At 33.4% G+C, this 24,549-nt stretch overlaps 2 protein-coding genes across 2 annotated transcripts; one reads left to right on the forward strand and one right to left on the reverse strand.

Annotated features, from left to right (window-relative positions):
• Positions 1-1,327: 1,327 nt before the first annotated feature.
• On the reverse strand, positions 1,328-2,635 carry LOC111615124. The gene is made up of 2 exons (XM_023356523.1): positions 2,220-2,635; positions 1,328-2,148 (listed from the first exon to the last, which is right to left on the reverse strand). Exon 2 carries the CDS (start codon positions 2,137-2,139, stop codon positions 1,462-1,464), a length of 678 nt encoding a protein of 225 aa, XP_023212291.1. The 5' UTR covers positions 2,140-2,148; positions 2,220-2,635; the 3' UTR covers positions 1,328-1,461.
• An 8,739-nt stretch (positions 2,636-11,374) lies between these two features.
• Positions 11,375-20,586, forward strand: LOC111615122 (transcription initiation factor TFIID subunit 7-like). Its single transcript, XM_023356520.1, has 2 exons — positions 11,375-11,501; positions 19,687-20,586. Exon 2 carries the CDS (start codon positions 19,699-19,701, stop codon positions 20,431-20,433), a length of 735 nt encoding a protein of 244 aa, XP_023212288.1. The 5' UTR covers positions 11,375-11,501; positions 19,687-19,698; the 3' UTR covers positions 20,434-20,586.
• Positions 20,587-24,549: the final 3,963 nt, after the last annotated feature.

Genomic DNA, 24,549 nt, shown 5'->3' on the forward strand with positions numbered 1-24,549 from the left:
TATTTAACATCCGATTCTAAAAACATTAAAATTTCTATAATTAGATTAAGATTACTGTTAAATTTAGATTCTTTTGTCAACGTTAGAAACAGAAGTATTTATTAATATTGAAAAGAATATTTTTTATAACACTTCATTGCTTGTTTGGATTACGGCCATATATTAAACATATGTAAACATTTGTCTGAGAATTAAAAAAAACAAGCAGTTGGGTTCATTAATTTAAACAATTTTTCATACTGTGGATACGATTCAGGGCCACCAGCCAGAAATAGTTAAAAGTCTCTTGCAGATTTTGAAATAAATATTTTTTTAAACGAGAATTAAACTTGTTTATAATATATTTTATAGCAATTTAATATGCTCCAATTGTTGTAACTTGAAACTTGAATATCATTTTATCGAATTGATTTGTACAAGTCGACCCCCTATAACACTGTTGATTTTTCTGTTTTATATGAATTCCATGTTGTACGAGTCACTTAGATTTTACAAATACGTGTGCCGGGCTGTTTACAGCTCACGTATTTGTAAAATCTAAGTGATTCGTACAACATGGAATTCATATAAAACGGAAAAATCAAACAACAATAGTTTATATTCCTTGAATATAAAGATATACGTAAAATATCGCTACGAATATATTCTGAGAAAATTGTATTATTCTAATTATTAATTAAGTTATATCTTACTAATTGTTCTATCATCACTAGAGACGGATCTTTTGGGACCTAACAGAACTCTTAGGCTCAGAAGATTAAGGGCACCTCTACGTAATTTTACATCATAAACTAATAACGTCCAATTGTAGCTATAGAATTGTTTAGGATATTTTGAAAAGTTTTTTTTATTTATTCTATATTTTTACTCTAATTGCCATTAATAGAAATATATGGCATATCAACACGTTCGAACTTTTATATTGATAGTTTGAAAATGATAAACATAGTTATTTATAAAGATAAAATAAAATATTAATTAGTCAATCACTAAAATCTATAAATATCTCACTATAATGACAATTGTACGGTAAAATATATAGGAAGCTTTAAATAGCGAGAATAAAGTTCTTATTGTTTATACTATTTCATTAGGTTGTGTTCAACTTGAATTGCTATTAATACTTGTACTGATTGAAGTGTTTTGTATTATTAATTCTTAATAAACGTATCTAATTTCTTAAATAATAAGCTATAACCAAAGCGATTATTCGTCTCAATCTTTTAATAATGTAGGAACGAACAAAAATGTTTATTATATTATATTTTTTAGGCCGATAAATTATAAATAATTATATTATTAATGAATGAAAATATCTTTTATTTATCGTTAAATTTTTACAGGATTACAAGACACGCTATCAATATAATATTAATCATAACAATATTGATACATCTATGTGTTTTAAATCAGCATTTATAATGGCGTTACATTTTAAAAATTTGGGTGAATAAAGGATACTTATGTAGGATTGTGATGAACGGTTGTTTTCTCGTTATTCCTTCGATGCTGTCTTCCTAACCATCTCCATTTCCATACTCCAAATACTATAATGATAGCAGCCATTAAAAATATGATTGATGTAGCAGTAATCAGATAAGTTTCAATGGAGGGTGACGATAACGAATTGACTAGACTAGTTGTGACATTAACGTAACTGAAAGAAGTAGGAGTGAAAACATCCGTATCTGTTTCTTCTTTATTACGAAGATACATTGTAGAATGCGTAACATTTTCTTTAAAAGACGACGAATTTTTACTTTCGGTGTCTAACCTGTACTCGTTTTTCAAGAGTCTGCCACGTTCTACCAATATTTCGTTGGTCCAGATATTTTGATTGACACTTGCGTTCATTTCTCTTGGATTACCTTGGTTTAACAGGTATTGGTTATTCTGAGGTGTGTTCAACATATCGATATTTCGAAAATTATCGGTCGGTTCCGCTTCTGTTATATCTACGTATGGATTTTTGCCAGTTTTGGGATCAGTAAATATACTTATATGCTGTTTGTTGTAAGTGTCATTTTTCATATTTTCATTATCTTTCTCATTATTACGTTTAATTCTAGATAACGGCAAAAAACAATAATTTCTAACTATCAAAACTTCTATAGTGAAGAGGATAAAGAAGAATCGCATCCTACTGACCTACATATATAAAAATATATTAAGTCGTAAGTGTTTGTATTTAAAGTAAAAGTTTACAGAGAATCACTTACCAAACCTTTCGCTACTTTCTCTAATTACTGAATGAAGTTTATTTCGTGTCTTTCATTCTCTCGTTCCGGAGATGTTCTGGGGTGTGGTTTCACTCCTGTTTAGCACACCACACCCCTCAGTATTGTTATGACAACAACGATTCTTTTATTTCGCCTGCCAAGCTATACTAATGATTGAAATTCGACACCTTAAATATGCATGCATTTAATGATAGCTACTGGCTTGGCGTCATTCTACCATCTGTTTAGTTTCAATGATAACGGTCTAAGAAGTTAAGTTTTCCTGTTTCACTCGACATTTTGTCATCAAATCTCCTGTTATACACACACAATGTGTCTCTATGACATTCTGAAATTATATATAGCCGCATTTTTTTAACCTCTGATAAGAAATCGCTGGAGTTTCTAGAAGAGTTATTTTTTGTTTTTGTTTTCTGCTAACTGAAGTTAATTAAGAAACGCTTGACAAATGTCACAGTGTCAAGTTAGATTTAAGCCAGTTATTTCGCAATTGCTTGACTAAAACGACAGCACTGTTTGCTTTATCAAATACCGTATTAACTAATAATATCTTTTGATTTTTAAATATTTTCTCTACATTTCTAATAGCCGTCCATTCATTTATATCTTTACATTCGGTGCATTTCTATTCTTATTTAACATTCCCAATTAAACTTTAATTTCTCTATTTAAATTTAGAAATTGAGGAATAATCTGAAAACTCCGTAAAAAAAAATTAAATTTCGTATTTTTCCATTTTATCTATCTAATATCAAGATTAAATTAAAAAGTAATATAAATTGAATAATTAATTATCCTAGAGACTAGAAAGTTGTAACCCATTTTCACTTATTTTCTCTATAAGTACCTAATATATCATATTTATATACTTTAAGCGACAAGTGAAGCACATAAAATTCACTTAATGATGGATATCAAATATATTCTATGTTTATTTTTTATTACAACTCGTGAATACATATGTGTCATTAACGCCAATGCTTCAATTTTTTTTTTTTTTTTTTCATTTCTCATATCATCGAATTTCTAAGTACAATAATCTATAAATATAAAGCGCTATAATTGAGAAAATTAAGTAAAAATTCATCTTAAAAAATTTATATTTCTTGTATAAAATTAAATTTAAAATAAAGAAAAATTAAAATAATTATATCTTATTAATATTGAACATTTCGAGAAGAGTTTTTTAAGTTCCTCCACTCGATAATTTAAATAGATTATTTTTTTAATATGTTGATAAATATTCGTATTAACAATAGACTTTGTATATTTTTGACTGACCTATTTTTTACAAAATATAATTTTTATTTTTAAAATATTCAAATTAACGAAAGGATACGTGGTTATTATAGATTATATAATTCTGTCAAAGCCTAAAAATGTTTGTTAAAATTTCGTGAAATGTAGAAAATAATATTAGGTTCGATAATAAGATGAAGCACTTGTTAACATGTCGCTGGATACATTTTTATGTTCGCAAATAGTTATAAATAAGTCGCTGATTATTATTTTTTTACCGGTTGATCTTTAATTATTCTTATTATTCTTCGATATCCGTTGATGATCTTTTTCTTTTTAGGTAAATCTACTCAATAACATCAGTTACCGCACGAAAATAGCGAAGAATGCCACAAAACTAGTGATGCCGAAACACTATGATAGGATTTCTCACGGGAATTGATGAAATTTCAATGATATTTCACGTAGTCACTATATAATCTATAAGAAATGGATGAATATATATATACGTGTGTGTTCTGTCAATATTTTTTTATTATTTTTTAACACTGATTTCTATTACACTAGCATTGTCACAAGCAAGTCCGTTCAAAAGCACGAATTGAACGAAAATGAGTTGGAAATCGAAGCTGATGTACAGTATAATAAAAATTTGTAAGCACTTAATGCAACTCGTGAAATCTCTGTCGGATTAGGTCTAATTCCCAGATACCAACAGGACTTTGACTGGGTGAAAAATCTAGAAATAGATTTTGCAGTTTATTTCGAAAATTTACGAGTGATGGTTTGTCCGGATTTGTCGGGTTCGTCCCTCATCGTTCAGCAGTCTTACTGTGGGCCTGGCCGAATCTATAATGAGCCTACTAAAAATGCACTCTTAGTGCCCACAGGAAGGAAACAGTTAAATAAAACTCTAAATAAACCTCACGTGCCAGAGTATGAGCAGCTTATGGAAATTTACAGTCAGACCTACAATAAGTTGGCTGGATGATGAGGGACGAAGCCCAACAAATCCAGACGAACCACCACCCGAAAATTCACTGTCATCCCTAAAAATAAAGTTTAAATCTGTGCCAATGAATGACTTTTGGGTAGGACTGATACTAGTCAGTATTTGAACTATGCTTTCCTTCATGTCCATCTATCAAAGCGAATCAGGCTTTTCAACTTACACCGAAAACAAATTTAGGAGTAGGTTGGACACAGCCCGGATTTGCGTATTCAGCTATCGGACATAAAGCCAAATTTCAAAACTATTGTAAGTGCAAAAATGAAACAAGTTCCTTCATCATATTACATATAATTCCAATATTTTCTTGTACCAAAATAAAAGTTTGTGGTTACATCTAAAAATGTTCTCTCTTTTTTTCCAAATCTTCTACGTTATTCAAACAACTCAGACATTAGGAGTAGATGAAAGAAGGAAAAACGTTATGGGTTCATAATGCTCAGTAAAAATCAGGGATTGAGTTAAGGGTTTCACGGAGAAAGAAAAAAACAAACTCTTCTGAAGGGTTCCGTGACCGGAAAAGTTGGGAACCACTAACTTACAAAATAGTTTCAACGAATTTAAAGAATATATTACACGAAAGGAAATAGATGAAATTCGAAAATTTTATCAATGGACGCTACTAAAGACAATAATAACCAAATATTTAAAGAAATCGAGTACCTACCAGTGCTGTAGTCATACTAGAAGTGGGCATGTCCCTTTTTGCAATCAGCAATTCAATTTACATTTCTGAGTTTTAATCTCGACTGGTAGTGTAGACGTGCCAGAGCTATCTGAGCGCCGCTTCAAAACTTTTCGAACGCCAGAATTGCGTTCCAGGTCTGTTTTATTTATGACAATACTTTTAATCTCGACAAAACGTACACTTTGCAAATGCTGTACAAACAAGCTACTAAAAATTGGTAATTGTGGTCGTGGGTTCGCGCCTCGCCAACGAGCTGGCTACGTGGAGTTTCCGGATTTTCTTCACGTTTATAACACCTAAGTAGTGACCAGTTTCTCATAGAAAGTCTTCCAGGGAGGCAATCTCCCTCGACAGTTCGCCCACGTGTCGCGTTGCCAAAAACAAACCAAACAAAATACAAACAAAAACTAATTTGAACATCTTTCATATAATTTCACAACTCGCATTCTTTACTACACGTTACATTACATTCAATAACAATTATGTAATTAAATTACAGATGTAAAAGCTGTAGAATCTATACATTTCTTTCTAAGTTTTAAATACTTAAATATTAAGGCGTAAATTAAACGGTTTTATTAAAACTTAACCCATCATACAGAATTGTTAAACACTTAACACTGCACGTAAATTGTATTTAAATTCTTTTATATTGGGAATCTGAAGTATAATGCTGGATTATTGAATATAGTGCAGGAATAACTGAAGAGGAAATAGTTTTTTTTTTGTTTTCCTTCGTTGAAATTTGTTGGAAATTTATGTTAAGTATTGAACATTTATAAGTGAGTTTAATTGCGAAAGACATTGCTTCATCTTCACGTTAGTGTAAGGAGTGTATGTCAATGATTTTGGGTAATACTTTTGCATATTGTCATCTCTGCAATCACAGATCTGGAAAGTGTGTTTAATAATATTAACTGTTCCACTAATATTATATTTAATATAGTCTATATCCATTCTACAAAAGTAATTGCCGAAAGGAGATAATTTGAGGTGTGCCTTTAAATAATCTATCAAATATAGTATATTAATTTGTAAAATTATAACGTAAAATATTATTAGAATATAAGCTTGTATACTAATTCAAATTTGCAATTATTAATTTTTAATTATTATTGATATTAAACGAAAAGGTTTAGGAATTAGGCTACTTATTCCGATCTTTCTTTGTGCCGTGAGGAAGAAATGTCAAAATAAAATTCGATTTTGAAGCAACACGAACCAGGAAATGACATTCTTATAAGATAAAAGATGGTGTACATATGCGTATTATCAGAATTTAGAATTGATCTCTCCTAACTCGCGACGAGTCTATTCTCCGAGTGGATAAAGATATATTTTAAACGTCACCGGATTTCTAGGAGGGTATGCATTCGAACATTTCTACTGTAACGTGAGCCGACGATGGAGTTAGGCACTAACTTAATCAAATAGACAATTTAGAAAATAACTATATATTTATTCTACGAAATTACAATTAAAGATAATTACATATAAATGATGACCAGGTCGGACTTATCATATTTAATTGTCGGTCGGATTTATCATACATGATAAGTCCGACCGACAATTAATTATACGAGGATATCAAATCCAAAACCTCTAATTCTATCCTGAGAAAGAGAGTTTATATAAAATGGTTATATTTTCTGACGTTCATACATAATTGACAGGGAGAGACGAATAGTTCATGGGATCACATACTTGAAGTCCTGGGAGGATGATTACTAATCCGTTAGACACTCGGCAAGGGCGCCAAAACGGGAACAATGGCTAAAGCCTCGATGGTACTAAAGAGCAAGACTAAAAGCAAGACTAGAGCATGCAGTGGCGTAGCGAGGGGGTGCAAGGGGGTGTATCATGCACCGGGCGCCACTCGCAGAGGGGCGCCCAAATGGTCTCCAAGACAAACTATATGTGTTTATGGAGGGGGAGAGGGGGCGTTAAATAAAGTGTCGTGTCCCGGGCGCCAGTCATGTTCGCTACGCCACTGAGAGCATGTAGTGACCTTTACTCTTTTATACAAAATTCATCAGGAGAGCCATGCTTCCATTAAGAGAAGGAAGTCGGGCGGTTGTGCGATTGTGCAGATAGTTCGAACGGGTTACCGCTCTCGAACTATTGTTTTGGGAGGAACTGTGACCTTCTCCCTGAGTCAGAGGAAGTCAAAGACTGATAATTTTTTCATAAAGTTTAAATTTTAAAATAATATTTTAACAAATATTTCTCCTAAATCCCAGATTCTCACATAATACAAGAGTGGAAGTTTCTTTAATTCCATTCACTTCGTGTTTGTTTAATTCCATAAACATTCTCTCGTAGTCGTACTTTTCTAGAACAATATACGGTGTAAATGCTTGTTTTTCGAAAAGCATTTTTTCTAAATCTTCCAATTTATGAAACAAGGAAAAGATGTCTCCTCTGGTCACAAAAATTCATTGTGAACTTCAATTAAGTGACGTTTATAGTCTTCTGTCAGTAAAATCTTGATAATTCTAAAGTTGTAATTTTCAGTTTCTTCACACAAATGATAAGCTTAATATTCTTTCCTTTCTTGAAATATTTCTTCAGAATGTTCCTTATTTTCGGTATCCGATATTGTACAAAGTTGTCTCTTATCGAAACCAGATATAAAGTTTTCATTCATTGGTTCAGGGATCATTGTAGCGAAATTTCGATAACCAAAGCTTCATTTATACAAGTATTATCACATGTGAAACGTTGCGTAAGTAAACAGATATTCTCTTCTCGAAACTAGTATCTGTTACCAAAGCTTGTAATATTTTTATTGTTAGAAGTAACTAGAATAAGTAATCGGAAATAATAATGTGTGTCTTACTTCTTACAAGTTAGTATTGGTGACAATCACCCGTCTGGTCTAAGTGGAAGAAAAACTTTCCTGGAGATATGAGGGTGAAGGGAAGTGCGGGGACTCTAGGAAAATGAGTGAAGTTGTGCGAAGTCTACGCGTAGAGAGTGAAGGGGTATTGCAGCGGCCTGGAATCGAAAATATGTACTTAATAAGAGATGGAACTTAAGCGGTGATTTGGGAATGGATCGCGGAAGACTGCCGGAGAAATTTCTAGACTCGACGATGCCATGATTTTTGGGAACCATTGCTAATAGACTCGCCAGCTCCGTCACTAGTTGTACTATTGATAATTAATTAATTTAAGATCCCCTACTTTGTCGGTGCTGCGCGTTATAACAGAGCTCTCATACCGTCTCGAATACCGTCTCGACCGTTTCGTAAGGAAAGCGGACAGTCCGCACTTTTTCGCGGACAGTCCGCTTTTCGCTATGTTTGGCATGTGACTGTTTTCTCGCCAATGTTTCTAATTTCTGTTTTCTAATTTATTTTGACGGCCGGATGGCCGAGCGGCCAAGGTGGCAGCCTACCGCTCTGGGGGATCCGGGATCAAATCCGGACGGGTCAAGGAATCCCCAGGAATTTTTCGGGGGTGGTCCGTTCGGATATGTCGAGTCCCGTCCCTCACCACCCGGTCGCCCCATTGTGGGCCTGGCCGAACCCATAATCGGCCTGCTATAAGAAGCCCTCTTAGTGCTCACAGGGCGGAAAGAGTAAAAAAAAATCTCATATCATATTTAACAATTTATTTTACCATTTCTGTAGCCTATTTTATAACGAATTTGTTCTTTTTTCCCGTCACAAATGATTATAAATGCTTTAATAAATATAAATATAATAAATATTTTAATTTTTTTAAATTTATTTNGCTACCTTTTTTTAGTTTGGCGTAAAAAAATCATTTGGCTTATTGGCAACATTTCGGGCTACATTGTTACATTAATTATTTCATAGTTTGCTTCGGCCTAAAGCGGCAATAGCTATATCTACTCGTGTCGTACACATAATTTTACAGTTTATTTATAAGTAGTTTTTTTTTATTTTTAGCTCTTTCCGCCCTGTGAGTAGTAGGAGGTCCTCTTTTTTGCAAGCCCATTATGCCATTATGGGTACGTCCAGGCCCAAATTGGGGCGACTGGCTGGTGAAAGACGTGGCCCGACATATTCGGTCGGACCATCCCCGAAAAATTTCTGGGGTTTATTCGACCCGTCCGGATTCGGTCCCGTGTCCCCAGGGCAGTAGACTACCACTTTGGCCGCTCGGCCATCCGGTCTTATTTAGTAGTAAAAGGGGCAAAATATTTTCGAATATAAAGAAATCTCTTAGTCAACTTTTAATTTAAATAATTCTAGTTTGATATGTCCTTTGGAATACTGTAGTAGCAAATTATTAGCTACGAGTATTAAGAATATTACAGAAGAAAATTAATTTTTATAATCCGTCTCGGAGATATCATTTGTTTCCTAATTCGTTGCGTTCTTTGCATATAAAATAGGAGTGTTCTCGACAGCAGTGAACTACATTTTATGCATGTATTTGTCTTGGTATCCTTATTTGCCGATCAATTTGCAAGCCCAATCTGTAAATTGGGCCGAAAACATTTGATTCTATGATATAACTGGTAAAGTACGAAAGGTGTGTTCGGGATGTTATCGTCAAATCTTAAGTTATTTGTTTAAAAAANGGAAGAACAGCCGAGACGAGGAACTGTAGAGAACTACCAGGAAATTCGGGTACCCTCTGTCCTTTAATTCATCTTATTTCCCCTTTCTATCTTTTCTATCTCCTAGTTTATTTTAGTTTTAAGTTAGTTTAAGTTTCCGCGCGCAACTACTTTTGTCAAGAGATAGTTATCGGAAAAGTAACTACCAGTATATTGGTATATCCGGTCGCTCGGGATTTTGGAACGTTTGTAAGTAACAGCGGGAATCCGAACTCATTTTGTAAATATATTAATGTTAGCGCGAAATTAAACTTGTTTCATTGGAAAAACGTGTCTGTGTTTTCCTGTCCGCGCTATACATCTTCACACTATTCTTAGTCCAATGTTTGGCTTTATGTAGATTATTAGGTAGAGTTGTTTGACTACTGACTGTGAGTTGGGATTCAGAGTTTTTTGTAACGAATGACACCAGTGTCAAAAAATGCCTAACGACTCAGTCGACCCAAAGTGCTTTCACTCAAACAATTAATCATAGCTGCAATTTTTGAAAAATTGGACGATGTATATATTTCTTGCTCAGTGGATTTATCTTTTAACACATGATAGTCATATAAAAATAAATTTCTGTCTTAACTACAACGATACTTCTTGATCAATCACATTACATATTTGATTTTCTAAAAAAGTTTTGTCAAATGTTATGCCATCCTGTGCATCAGGACGACAAACCCGATTTGACTCTCATCTAGACATTAACTAATTTCTTTTCTATACAGTACATTATAGAAGTTACTTTTAGGTATATATTGTCTACTTAGACCTTGTTTATTAATAGGACTTATTACTGGTATAGTTTCTGATTAGCAGAGATGAACTCTTAGTCAAAAGGAAAACCTTTGACTAAGACTTTCTCTCTTTGCTAATCAGAAACTATACCAGTAATAAGTCCTATTAATAAACAAGGTCTAAGTAGACAATATATACATATTAATTAAAACAATAATTGACATAGAAATAAAAATAATTACTTTTAGGTAATTTGTGCATACATACTTAAATATATAAAGTACTTAAAATTAACTTCTACCCGTTATAAGATTACTATGTTATGTTGATTATAACATTTATAACAAAACATAATGTCTGATAACGAAATAATCCCAAAATTTTATTAAATTAATGGATTACCTTTCAATCAAATTTTGTATATATAAGAAAGACAGTTAAATAGATACAAATGCAGATCTGAATGTTTCCTATGCGACGATTTTAGTTTAACAGTCATACAATTCCCGGAGTTGTAAAACAATATATTATATAACTCATCAATGTTGCCAGATGTTTTTAGCTTTTGTAGACAAAAACTTTTTTAAAAAGTAGCCAACTCAAAAATAAATAATAATAATAATACTGTAATATATATTTGAGTTGGCTACTTTTTATTTATAAATATTTATAAAATATTTATTTAAAAAAAATATATATATATATATATATATATATTTTTTTTAAATAAATATTTTATAAATATTTATAAATAAAAAGTAGCCAACTCAAATATATATTACAGTATTATTATTATTATTTATTTTTGAGTTGGCTACTTTTTAAAAAAGTTTTTGTCTACAAAAGCTAAAAACATCTGGCAACATTGATGAGTTATATAATATATTGTTTTACAACTCCGGGAATTGTATGACTGTTAAACTAAAATCGTCGCATAGGAAACATTCAGATCTGCATTTGTATCTATTTAACTGTCTTTCTTATATATACAAAATTTGATTGAAAGGTAATCCATTAATTTAATAAAATTTTGGGATTATTTCGTTATCAGACATTATGTTTTGTTATAAATGTTATAATCAACATAACATAGTAATCTTATAACGGGTAGAAGTTAATTTTAAGTACTTTATATATTTAAGTATGTATGCACAAATTACCTAAAAGTAATTATTTTTATTTCTATGTCAATTATTGTTTTAATTAATATGTATATATTGTCTACTTAGACCTTGTTTATTAATAGGACTTATTACTGGTATAGTTTCTGATTAGCAAAGAGAGAAAGTCTTAGTCAAAGGTTTTCCTTTTGACTAAGAGTTCATCTCTGCTAATCAGAAACTATACCAGTAATAAGTCCTATTAATAAACAAGGTCTAAGTAGACAATATATACCTAAAAGTAACTTCTATAATGTACTGTATAGAAAAGAAATTAGTTAATGTCTAGATGAGAGTCAAATCGGGTTTGTCGTCCTGATGCACAGGATGGCATAACATTTGACAAAACTTTTTTAGAAAATCAAATATGTAATGTGATTGATCAAGAAGTATCGTTGTAGTTAAGACAGAAATTTATTTTTATATGACTATCATGTGTTAAAAGATAAATCCACTGAGCAAGAAATATATACATCGTCCAATTTTTCAAAAATTGCAGCTATGATTAATTGTTTGAGTGAAAGCACTTTGGGTCGACTGAGTCGTTAGGCATTTTTTGACACTGGTGTCATTCGTTACAAAAAACTCTGAATCCCAACTCACAGTCAGTAGTCAAACAACTCTACCTAATAATCTACATAAAGCCAAACATTGGACTAAGAATAGTGTGAAGATGTATAGCGCGGACAGGAAAACACAGACACGTTTTTCCAATGAAACAAGTTTAATTTCGCGCTAACATTAATATATTTACAAAATGAGTTCGGATTCCCGCTGTTACTTACAAACGTTCCAAAATCCCGAGCGACCGGATATACCAATATACTGGTAGTTACTTTTCCGATAACTATCTCTTGACAAAAGTAGTTGCGCGCGGAAACTTAAACTAACTTAAAACTAAAATAAACTAGGAGATAGAAAAGATAGAAAGGGGAAATAAGATGAATTAAAGGACAGAGGGTACCCGAATTTCCTGGTAGTTCTCTACAGTTCCTCGTCTCGGCTGTTCTTCCTTTTAGAACCGTTTCGGTCCGTTTCGGCATTGTCTTATAATAGTAATGAGAAGTTGGAAGAAATGTTGAATCTGTTCAGTAAAGAGACAAAAAGTTGCTAGGGTATGAAAAAAAGAGCTCAGTATTTTCTTCCATGTTCAAAAAACATGGAAGAAAAGTCTATTTATAATTTCTAATATTTAATTTTTCATTTTAGTTTTCACTAAAAGCCGAATACTAATTTTACATTTACTTTGTATCATGTATTTTGGTTTATGTATTCTTAGTGTTAGTCTTAGTTTCCATAGGAGTGGTACACTTATTCTAATAAAAAAAAAAAAGAGAGAGAGAAACCATCACACTGTCTTTCTCCCATGAAAAAAACATGTAGAGCATGAGTCTGCTAGCGTTATTATTTTATCACGTCACACGAGATGGCTTTAGTACAACAAGCGTTCTTAATAGAAACAGCCAAATTGAAGTCAAATTCAAAACTCCATCACTCAATGAGATCAAAAAATAAGAATATTACATAAGACAAGATGTATTACCCCTACCCCTGAGTAAGAAATCCTTGACCCCCACCCACCCCAAAATACCTTACGTAATTTATGGATGACCCCTTATCCTTATATTATTTTTAATTTTAAGTATTTTGTTTTACAATGTTTTTTACAATTAATATTGATTTACAATTGTCATTTAAGTTCTTAAAAATGTATCTTATAGTACCATAATGTGGTGATTTCTAGTAACTGCGAACAAATCAAAAGGCGAGATAAGATTAACAAGAACATCATTTATTAACTTACATCCAACTTGGATCTTACACAAAAGACATCTACTATCATGAACAATTGACAAAATAAAGTATACATTTATCAGACAATAGACAAAGACTCAGTTTATAAACAATTTACCTTTTGTACATACAACTGACACTCAATCCAGAGCGGTCTTTCAATGACCGGACATAAAAAATGAACAGATGACACTTAACTTAAGCGCGGTTTACAAAACGAATATGATTAATCTTAACACTCCTCCTTAATCATATTATAGCGTAACTTTTCAAATATTACACGATTCAAAGGTTTTGTTAATATGTCGGCAAGCTGATCAGTGATTTTAATATGTTGCAGTTCAACAGTTGTGCCAATATGCTGCTGAATAAATTTTCTCTGAATCTCAATATGCTTTTTACCCTTGGTTATCTTTCCTTGGTGAGCGTTTTTAAGCATGTGAATTGCTGACTGATTGTCAACAAGTAACAAAGTGGGTTCATCGTTCTTTAATAATCTCAATTCAATTCCTATTCTTCGTACCCAGCAGATATCGTCGATAGATGAAACTGCTGCACGATACTCGGCTTCAGCGGTTGAGTTCGCCACAAAACGCTGCTTTCTTGAATACCATACAATTGGACCTCCTCTCATGATAAGAACTCCACTTGTAGAATGTAGACTATTGGCGTCTCCTTTGTAATCTGCATCTGTATATGCTATCAATTTCAGATCTTGGTTAAAAAATATTCCAAAATGTGTAGTTCCTCTCAGATACTGAAAAATTCTTTTAATCATCTTCCAGTGACTTGTCAAGGGTCGATTACTGAATCTACTCAGGTAATTGACAGCGTAGCTTATATCTGGACAGGAGATTGTTGCTAAATAAAGCAAGCTTCCGATGGCTTCGAGATAACGATTTTGTTTTTCTAGTGGCTGGTCATTGACAAGGTTTTCAGAATTCGTTTTCATTCCTGGCTCCATCGGTGTATTCACGGCGTTCACTCAGTCATACCTAAATCATTTCAAGATCTTTTCTGTGTAATCAGGTTGACTCACAAAAATTCCTTCAGATGATACTTTGATCTTCATACCTAAGTATGTCATATGTGATTGTAAAGTTCTTTTATAAGTAATTTCAAACTTGTCATTCAGTAACTTCAAAATCTTGAAAATATCCTCCTCATTTTGGGCGGCAATGAACCCGTCGTCTATGACCAATACTATTATCACACTTCTGTCGTTATAATAAATGCATGGGTCGTCGTCTGTATTAACGAATCCTATCGTAAGAAAAAAGTCAGAGATTTTGTCGTTCCAATCTTTGATGGCATGTTTTAAACCGTACAGACTCTTTTCAAGCTTGCAAACTTTTCTGTCCCATCAGAGAATTCTTCTGGCTGGTTCATATATATTTCTTCTTTGAGATTGGCATGTAGGTAAGCAGTCTTAACATCAAAAACTGTTACTTTCATTTTACTGGATGCTGCATGACCGAGCACGAGTCTGATAGATGCGTGTCTGGCTACAGAACTGAAGGTGTGTGAATAATCTATGCCCTGCCTTTGCTCAAATCCCCTTACAACAAGTCTAGCTTTCATCCTGCCATCCTGTTTATGATGTAACACCCATCAGCATGTCAGAGATCTCACATATCAGGCTGTCATACTCATTCTGCATAGCCTTGTACCATCCTTTGTCCTCCAAAGCTTCCTTAACTGAAATATTCTGTTTCTCCTATCATCGCATGGTTGTGAATAAGTCCCATCTCATAATTGCTGAATCTGGTTGGTGCTTTTAGTTTTTGGCGATCTTGTAAACTTTGTTGAATTTCCTCTGGCAGTCCTGGTCCTTCATCAGTTTCTTCTGGGGTGATGTGTCATGAATGATTCTGTGAACATCTATCATCTGAATCCTTTACGGTTTCGTTTTCAGTTTCGGATTCTTCTATCTTCTCTTCTGTTTCCTTTTCCTTTATGTAGGTCTCGACTTTGGCAGTGCTTCCTTTAGTTTCAGACTTTTCATTGAAAATCACATTGTCAGTGCAGACGACTTCCTTCTCATCTGGCAAGTAGACTCTATAACAGGGTGAATCGAGACAATATCCGACGAAGATTCCTTTCATAGACTTTCTCTCCATCTTTCTCCTTTTATGATCTTCAATCAATATATAACACTCGCAGCCGAAACTTTTCAATTATGAGATGTTTACCATACATCCAAACCAAAGTTTGGCAGGACTTTTATCATCTACAGAGCTCTTTCCTGTTTGATTAATGGTGAACACAGCATAGTTAATAGCTTCAGCCCAAAGATTTTCGCTTAAGTTCCTGGCATGTAAAACAGATCGAGCTGATTCCACTATTGTGTGCATCTCCCTTTCTATTCATCCATTTTGCTGCGGTATGTACGTGTTTGTCCTAGTATGTAAAACTTCAAGCTCCTTCAATAACTCTCTGGTAGTAGAATTTTTGATTTCTGTCCTGTTGTCAGACCTTAGACTTTTCACTTTTCTTCCAAGTTGGTTTTCAACTAGTTTCATGTATTTACCCAATGCTGCAGGGGCTTCATCCTTGGTTCGTAAAAAATAAACAGTCCTAAAATGAGAAAAGTCATCCTTGAATAGGAGAAAATATCTTGCCTTTTCCAAAGATAAAGTGTCCATTTCACCTAAGTCAACATGTCAAGATCTAATACTTCCTTCGCTACCTTGTTATTTCTTGGGTGAGAGATATGATGTTGTTTGCCATAGACACAACCAATACAAACGTGGTTGTCCCAGTCATCAATATATCTTATATTGTTTCTGTCCAAAATACTCTTGCAGTACTTCACATTCTGATGTGCCAGACTTTGATTGAGTTGGCTATCATGCACATTCCTGTGTCCTCTCTGCGGAACATCATTTGATATAATTCTTCAAGTCGTTGTGCTACTACTATTTGCTCCTTTCTATCGGCCGTTTCGATAATTGACGTGTTTGCATTGGCAGTCTGAATAAACCCTTTATCCAACATTTGGGTAACCGAAAATAGATTGAATGATATATTAGGAACATATAAAACGTCTTTTAGGGTTACTTGATACCATTCCCTTCCATTAAAAGCCTTGAGTTTGATGTCACCTACTCCAATCCCATGGATTTCTGTGTTGTTCCCGAGTATCACCTTCGTATACTCCTCCAGCGCTTTGTAGTTTGTCAGCCATTCTTTCCTGAAGGTCATGTGCTGTGTGGCGGCACTATCTTGATACCAAATATCCTGTCAATTTCGTCTTGAGTTCTTGTCATTTATTTTCGTTGATGTCAATCCTACTAAAAGTGACAAGAGCTCGTCGTCGTCCTTTGGTCATATCTCCTTTGTTTGTGACTTCTTAATTATACATTCCCTTGCGAAATGGCCTTTTTGAATTCAGTTGTTACAATTATAAGTTTTCCTGCAATACTCCAAATATTTCTGACACGGCTTATTCTTGCAATATTTCTTTGTGTGTCCCTTTTGTCCAAATTTTAAACACTCGACTCTTGAACTTTTCTACTGACTTTTGTCCTTGTTACCTTGTATTTTCTGCTTTGAAATGAGGGCATTCTGTGCTGTTGTTTCCTTCTTGTCATCTTCTTCCAGTCGAAGTCATTCAATTAAGGTGTCAATGTTCTTGTCTGTTGAATTAGCATTATCCCATGATGTCCTGAAGTGGTATAGTTTCGGTGGCAGTATTCCGAGCATTCTTGTCATAATCCAGCTTTCTTTAATTGTTTCTCTTTCAGCTTTTAAGTCCTCTGCATGTTGTTGAACTGATAAGCAATTCTCCACTACAATTTGCTTGAATCATACTTATAATTAAAAAAATTTCTCTGTAACCCTTCAATTGTGAGATCGGACCTTTTACCATACAAGGTTTCTAATTTGTATATCATACTATATGCAGAAGTGCAATTTGCAATTTTCTTTGCGATATTACTGCTCACATTTAAACCTATACAAGCTTGAGCATCTAAATCCTTTTTAATCCATGCTGCGACATCTGCCACATTATTCGCATCTTTAGGTTTAAGGATAATTCCGTTTGCAACATCATACAAATCCTTCAATCTCAGTGTAAGATTTAGTTTAAACTTCCATGAAATATAATTAATATTTCCCTGCGAATCTTCTGACAAAGTTTCCATTTGAGATTTCACAATAAACATACTGACAAACTAGCGTAATTTACTGACTTAATTAGTTTTGTATCTTATCTAAATACACTTACGGTGATGATGGGTCGCAATTCACGATCATTTACAAACACTGACGAGGTTGACCGACAATTGAAGCTCGTCAAAGATGGCGATTGCAGACGATGAACGAAGGTATGGCTGACATGTTTCTCGACACAACTTGTGGCTCTCAATTTATGCCTTTTCCTTTCTCTCAGACAAATTCGACTGTTGAGATTCGTTCATGGGTCCTGGGCCCATAACCTGTGGTTATTTCTAGTAACTGCGAACAAATCAAAAGGCGAGATAAGATTAACAAGAACATTTATTAGCTTACATCCGACTTGGATCTTACACAAAAGACATCTGCTATCATGAACAATTGACAAAATAAAGTATACATTTATCAGACAATAGACAAAGACTCAGTTTGTAAACAATTTACCTTTTGTATATACAACTGACACTCGATCCAGAGCAGTCTTTCAATGACCAGACATAAAAAATGAACAGATGATGCATAGCTTAAGCGCGGTTTACAAAACGAATATGATTAATCTTAACACATAATTTGGAGTGAATAGAAACGAAAGTAGAAAATTTTGTACATGCTTAACAAAGAAAGTAATCAACAAATCAGGACATTATTTTTGAAAGTACAGACATTATTTTGTTAGGTTTGTAACACTGTTCTAGGTGCCAATCTCAATTGCACATTATAGTGGTTGGATACATTATAAGACTCCCTTTATTAAAAAATTGCATTAAGGTATTGTTTTAGTAGCATTTCATTACATTTTCATTTAAATCTCTCATATTTTAAATGAGGCATTGATCTCTTTTTCCAATGTAATGATTTTGAATTCATAGGGTGATTGGAAACATAACAAAAATGGCTATTTCTATTTGTCCCATGAAACTTTTCAGTGCCAGTGGTTTAAAATTTGAAGAAGTCTTAAGACCTAGCTCTGAAGTAGCTAAATAGATGTTAGTGTTTCCATATTGGTCTTAATTTTTCCTGATGACTTCAGTGAATTGATTACAGTAGAGCGTCGATTTTCCGAATCAATTGGGGACTGGGGTTGTCCGGATAACTGATATTTCGGATAACTGATTTACGTACGAAAAAATAGTTTAACGTATCTGATTTCAAAATTTTTCTCCGTTGCGTGTCGCTTTGCGTTGAATTTTCGTTGATGTTAAGCCTAACAAAGACTATTGTATCGTTAAAATTTATTTTTTTATTTTGTACAAACAAAATAAATATATTGAAAAATATAAAAACAATAAAAAATTATACTTCAGAAGTTAATTTAGTATCAAAAACGTAAAATATTTGAGTAGCCCAAGACATAGCCAAAGATTGAAGCGCCACAGCACTGGCGAAAATTTAAATTTGCCAACTGGAATTCTTTCGGATGATCGACTTTCGGAAAATCGACACTCTACTGTATTTGTTAAAAACTATTCATTTTAATTTATTTAATCAGTTTTTCAAACTACCCAAGCAATTTAGAGTAGTTTTTTTATAAAAACTTTTTTCTTTCTTTAATGGACATAATATAAGGCCTAAGTACTGTACATAATAGACCTTTATGCAAAGAAAATGCATTTCTTTTTACCCCTTTAATTGTGAAATAGAAACAAACATGACTTAAATTACTGTTTCTTTTTATCCCATTGGTAGAGGTGAAAAGAAACATCAAGTCAAAAATGAAAAACAAGGAATCTGATTACTTCAAATATTACTTACTGAAGATGTTAAGTAGGATAAGATTGATTTTTTTTTAAAAGACAAGTTAGGAGATAAGAATATTAATTAACGCTATTGGAATTACATAATCATTTAGACAGATAGGTGTTCACCCCAAATTACAGCAAATAATTTATAAGATAAGACACAAAAAGTGAATCAACGGACATTAAATTTATGGTTCTGCAGCTCTGAAATTACATGTCCACAATGAAATCTAGCTGTAAAAATGTATAGTTATTATTATTAATATAATTTATGACAATGATTAAATTTTTGGACTTCATTAGACTTTATATTTTTCAGATATAGAAGAAAATGAATGATGATAAAAATTTAGCAGCAAAAAAAATCAGAGATGATATGCCAGTAGAGTTAGAAAGTCAGTTTGTTTTACGTTTACCCTCAACACCAGCAGCTTCGTTACGAGCTGCAGTGAGATCGGGCGTAATGAATTTGAAAGACAGATTAACAGTTCAGTTAGAACCAGATATGAGGCATGGTATGGTACGGTTTGACAAATGGATATTGCCATCTAAAGTAGTAGATTTACCTTGTATTATAGAATGCCACAAAACCTTAGACAGAAAAACATTTTATAAAACAGCAGATATATGTCAGATGATGATCTGTAAAGAAGAGGAGGACGTGCAAGAGCCCGAAAATGAATCTCCCAAAAAAAGTGACAAAAGAGATAGAAAATATTTATGGCCTCATGGAATTACTCCACCATTAAAAAATGCCAGAAAAAATAGATTTAGAAAGACATTGAGGAAGAAAAATGTGGATTTTCCAGAGATAGAGAAAGAAGTTAAACGCTTGTTACAAGCCGACAATGAAGCAGTCAGCGTATGCTATAAGATAGTAAATGCCGACGAGAAGAATGAAAATAAAGTGGAAAATTCAGACTATGGTAATGGCACCGTATTGTTAAACAATCCTCCTGCTACTGGTGATGAAAATTCACAAAGTTGCAGTGTTACAGAACATGATATATTTGGTGAAGCTTTAAGCTGCTCAGAAGATGAAGAAATCACAGAAAGCAAAATGTAATTTCAAATAATGATGCTAAAAGAAATTAACTTTTTATATTAAAAAAAAAAAATACTACTGGCATTTCAAATGCATGAAATTAACAATTACCATTTATTATTTGTATTTATTTTATACAAAGCTTTTATGCTTAATTTGAATTTAAATAAGCATTTTAATCCCCTATAACACTGTTAATAATTCCGTTTTATAAAAATTCCATGTATGAGTCAATTAGATTTTACAAATACGTGTGCCGGGCTGTGAATGGCTCATGTATTTGTAAAATCTAATTGACTGTACAACATGGAATTCTTGTAAAACGGAATTATCATCAGTGTTATAGGGGGGTCAACTATAATTTGTAAATCCATCCCATATGTTCCACAATTAGTTTCAAAAAATAAATTATGTATTTTAATGCAAAAGCAACATATTTATAAATTTACATAAAATTCAATGTAAAAATTTTTGGAATATATAGTAATATATTATTTTTGAAGCAATTAGTTATGTTCTATATTGTGTGAACTCACTGACAATGGATAGATGCATTTTCAATGATTAATAAAAGTCCTATGGCTAGTTTGATACTTCTACAACTTGAGATGCTTTGTCTCCATTATGAAGGTTCATTGAGCATTCCAGTTTGATCTGCCCATCTTCAAAGTAATTTAGTTTCTGAATATGCTTGTCTGAAAATAGAAAATATATTTGGAATAAAGTTTTTAGTCTATAATTTTTCTTTTGACAGAAAAAAACCTGTTTTTTTTCCTCTTGAAATTTATTGAATAATAATAATTTCTTCAGCTTCTCAAATGTTTCTCTGTTGAAAAATGTTGATTTAAATAAAACAGTTAATCTCTTGATTTAGCCCGTAAAAGAAAATCATATAGAATTTTAAAATCTTGAAATTCTTTACAAAAATGCCTGGTGTATGAAATATATAATTATAAATCACATTTTCCGTTTAGCTCTGTCAAGTAACTCTCTCATTTCGTTTGTGACAGCTACTTTGGACACCTGAGGGGGTGGTTGCTATCTGTTATCATCGTTCTCCGTTCAGAAAAATTATAGAATCCATGTTAATTTATTTGTACAGAAATGAGGCGAACTGTTTTCTGTATTATGCCGAGCGTAGACTTGTCAGTTCTATGAACAGAATATATGATTGTTCTACTGCTGGTTGTGAGACATCAACTTGAGTTTATCGAACTTAAAAACCGACGACTATAATTTTTTTATTTCAGTTTATTTTTTAAGCGATTGTTTTTGTGCAGAGTCTGCATTAATTTATGTATTAAGTACCAGTACATTTGATGAATAATTTGACTTGCTCATACTGTTCCTAGGTGATCAGTTGAACTTGGACAACGAAGTAAAATGCAAAGTGCACGATTTCGTGCCCGTGAATAAATTTTGTTTTTCTTAATAAATCTATTTATTTTTACAGAAATTAAGAAAAAAATCTTCGTACTACATCAAAAAGTAAAACGTAGATTAATCAATTTAATATTTACTTAATAAGATATGAAATTTGGGTTAATGATGATCGGTTAAACCATAATCTTACATAGATTTATGTCTTTTTAAATTAAAAATTCTGAATGGAAACCTCGACCCAGAACGGTTTGCAACTTCTGCACAAATTAATAATATAGCTCGAAAAGTAATCAATAAGATTACGTTTTATTTTTCCTATCAATTTGAGTTTTGGTACATTATACAGGATGTTCCAGAAAGACCGTGCCAGGCCTGTATCTCTGGTCCTAATAAAAAGTAAAAATATGAAACTTTGTAAATACTAAAGGTAAAAGCCGTTTTTGAACACTATTTTTATAATTTGACTTTTGAAACGCGATCATCATTAATAGGGGCGGCCAAATATCTATAGCACTCGGGCAGCTAACAGTCCAACACCGGTCCTGGTAAGAGAGATATAGACATTACAGCAGTACATTCAAGAAATCCTGTCCTCGTGTTGCTTTTTATGACAGCTGCTGCCAGCAAGATAATGCTCGGATGCACACAGCTAGGGTTACCTAACATCATTTCCGTCACCTTGACGCAATTTTTTTGTCTTGCTGTGTCCAGATTTGTTGCCCATCGAACATTTCTGGGACCAGATGGGACGCTAGCTTCGGCCATCTACTAGTGTGAGAGATCTGGAGTAGAAGTTGCAAGATTTCTGAGCAAATTTGTCGCAGCATAACATACGGTGCCGTATGCCTCCATCCTCGACCGCTTCGCTGCATGTGTCCAGGCAAGAGGAGGTCCTACAAAAGATACTAAAGGTTTCCTTAAATTGTACCGTTTTTCCACAGGAAAGTGTTAGACTGGATGTTGCTTTTCGGAGATTAGGAAAACTCTTAAACTCGCGTAACTGGTTACGTGACAAAGGAACAAACAGTGTCGTAACTAGGCAGGTGCAACAGGTGCACCCGCACAGGGCTTACTTGGAAGGGGGCCCAAAATGCATGTATTAGTTTTATTACTTTCCGAAACCTAATTAAGGGGCTTAAATGCATTCTTGCACAGGTCACAGGAATGGCTAGTTACGGCACTGGGAACAAAGATTAACACCGACTTGACTCGTGGAAGGTCAGCGCTGAAAAGGGGAGAGTAAAACGAGGTTACGGTCATCAATGGTTCCTTGAGGGGTCGATAGCGCTACCAACCTTTTATTGCTTTTATTTGAGTGGAACATTTCCCCACTGCTGGCGTGCTGGTCTACGCCAGCAGTGGGGAAATGTTCCACTCAAATAGTATAAGTGGATTTAAAGCACTCGCCATTAGTCCTCCATACTCGAACACCATGGTAGTCTTTTTCCAAACAGAATCAAGATTCGTCGATAAAGAGGATACGCTGCCAATCTGTAGCAGTCCATCCATCGCTATCACGGTACCCCTACAAACGATGCCGACGATATTGGAGTGCTAATGGCAGGACGCGGAGAAGGTTCTGTAGCGAAGCTTCCACTACTCTGCATCCCAAGTAGTAAAACTATATCTGGCCGATTTTCCAATTAATAAAATGCCGACTGCGAACAACATCGGTTTGTCATTGGCATCCAATGTACAGCTGATGCATATTCCCACTTCGCCGGAGGGATTTTTTAATCCCACCCATCATGAGTCTGGCCAGGCCAACAAGGACTATGAGGAACGAGCCAGATTACCTCACAAATTTCTGAAGTTTTTCGATCGCTTGGATTTGATTTAACTTAGTGTTATAAGTTTATTTCGAGAAACAAGAAACGGTAGTTAAATGAGTGTTGAAACACAATCCACAGACACCGAAAGGTGGGTGGAGATATAGACGCGTTTCTTCGTATATTAAAGAAATATTCACAAAGGTTAAAAAATGTCTCTCAAACTATGAAGGATATTATTATATAGAATTTGCTAAAATGAATTTTTATGGTCGTTTCAAAGAAATTTGTGGGCTTCGCGACTTTTTCTATAAAATATGATAAAACGGGTTCGTAAGAAAGTACGTGAATAAAAGAAAGAATAATTTTCGCAAAAACGTTAAAACAAAAGAAATCGAAATTCAACGACACTGCCAATCCAAACACAATAATTAATTCGTAATTGGGTTGCAATTTAAAAAAAAATTGTAGACCTATAAAATGATCACTGTTGTCCATCTGTCTTTCTTTAATCTCGAGAACGGAATTAGATAAATGAAATCCGAAACCAGATATGAAAACCTTAGAGGCAGGAGGTCCCGATTAACTTAAATCAATTTGCAAATCGGAAGTCACTTTATTTCGATTCAAAAATTTTCCCTTGAAACGAGTCAGATAGATGACCGGCACGACTCTGTTGTTAAAGGAAAAGTATGATGTACAGGGTCAAGCCGCTGCTAATTTGAAGTGGAGAGCATATAAATTAAAAATTGCATCCGGGCATTGTGACGATGTCACAATAAATAATTACTCGTTATGTATAGAACACAGTATACTGTATATTGAATAGATCAGCAAGAATATGTATCATCAATAACATTATCAATGTGTTATTTTAAGTCTACAATTTAAAAAATAAAAATAAATAAATAAATAAACTGTTTTAAATTAATTATTATTATTATTATTTTATTAACAAAAATTCAAAAATTGTTTATGTATTTAT

This window comes from Centruroides sculpturatus, unplaced genomic scaffold (assembly GCF_000671375.1).
Source record: "Centruroides sculpturatus isolate CEXI.00-Female unplaced genomic scaffold, Cexi_2.0 scaffold2390, whole genome shotgun sequence".
Taxonomy (NCBI): Eukaryota; Metazoa; Arthropoda; class Arachnida; order Scorpiones; family Buthidae; genus Centruroides; species Centruroides sculpturatus.

Excerpts from the sequence above, each read along its gene's own strand:
- LOC111615122 (XM_023356520.1), top strand. The coding sequence starts at position 19,699 with ATGAATGATGATAAAAATTTAGCAGCAAAAAAAATCAGAGATGATATG.
- LOC111615124 (XM_023356523.1), bottom strand. The coding sequence starts at position 2,139 with ATGCGATTCTTCTTTATCCTCTTCACTATAGAAGTTTTGATAGTTAGA.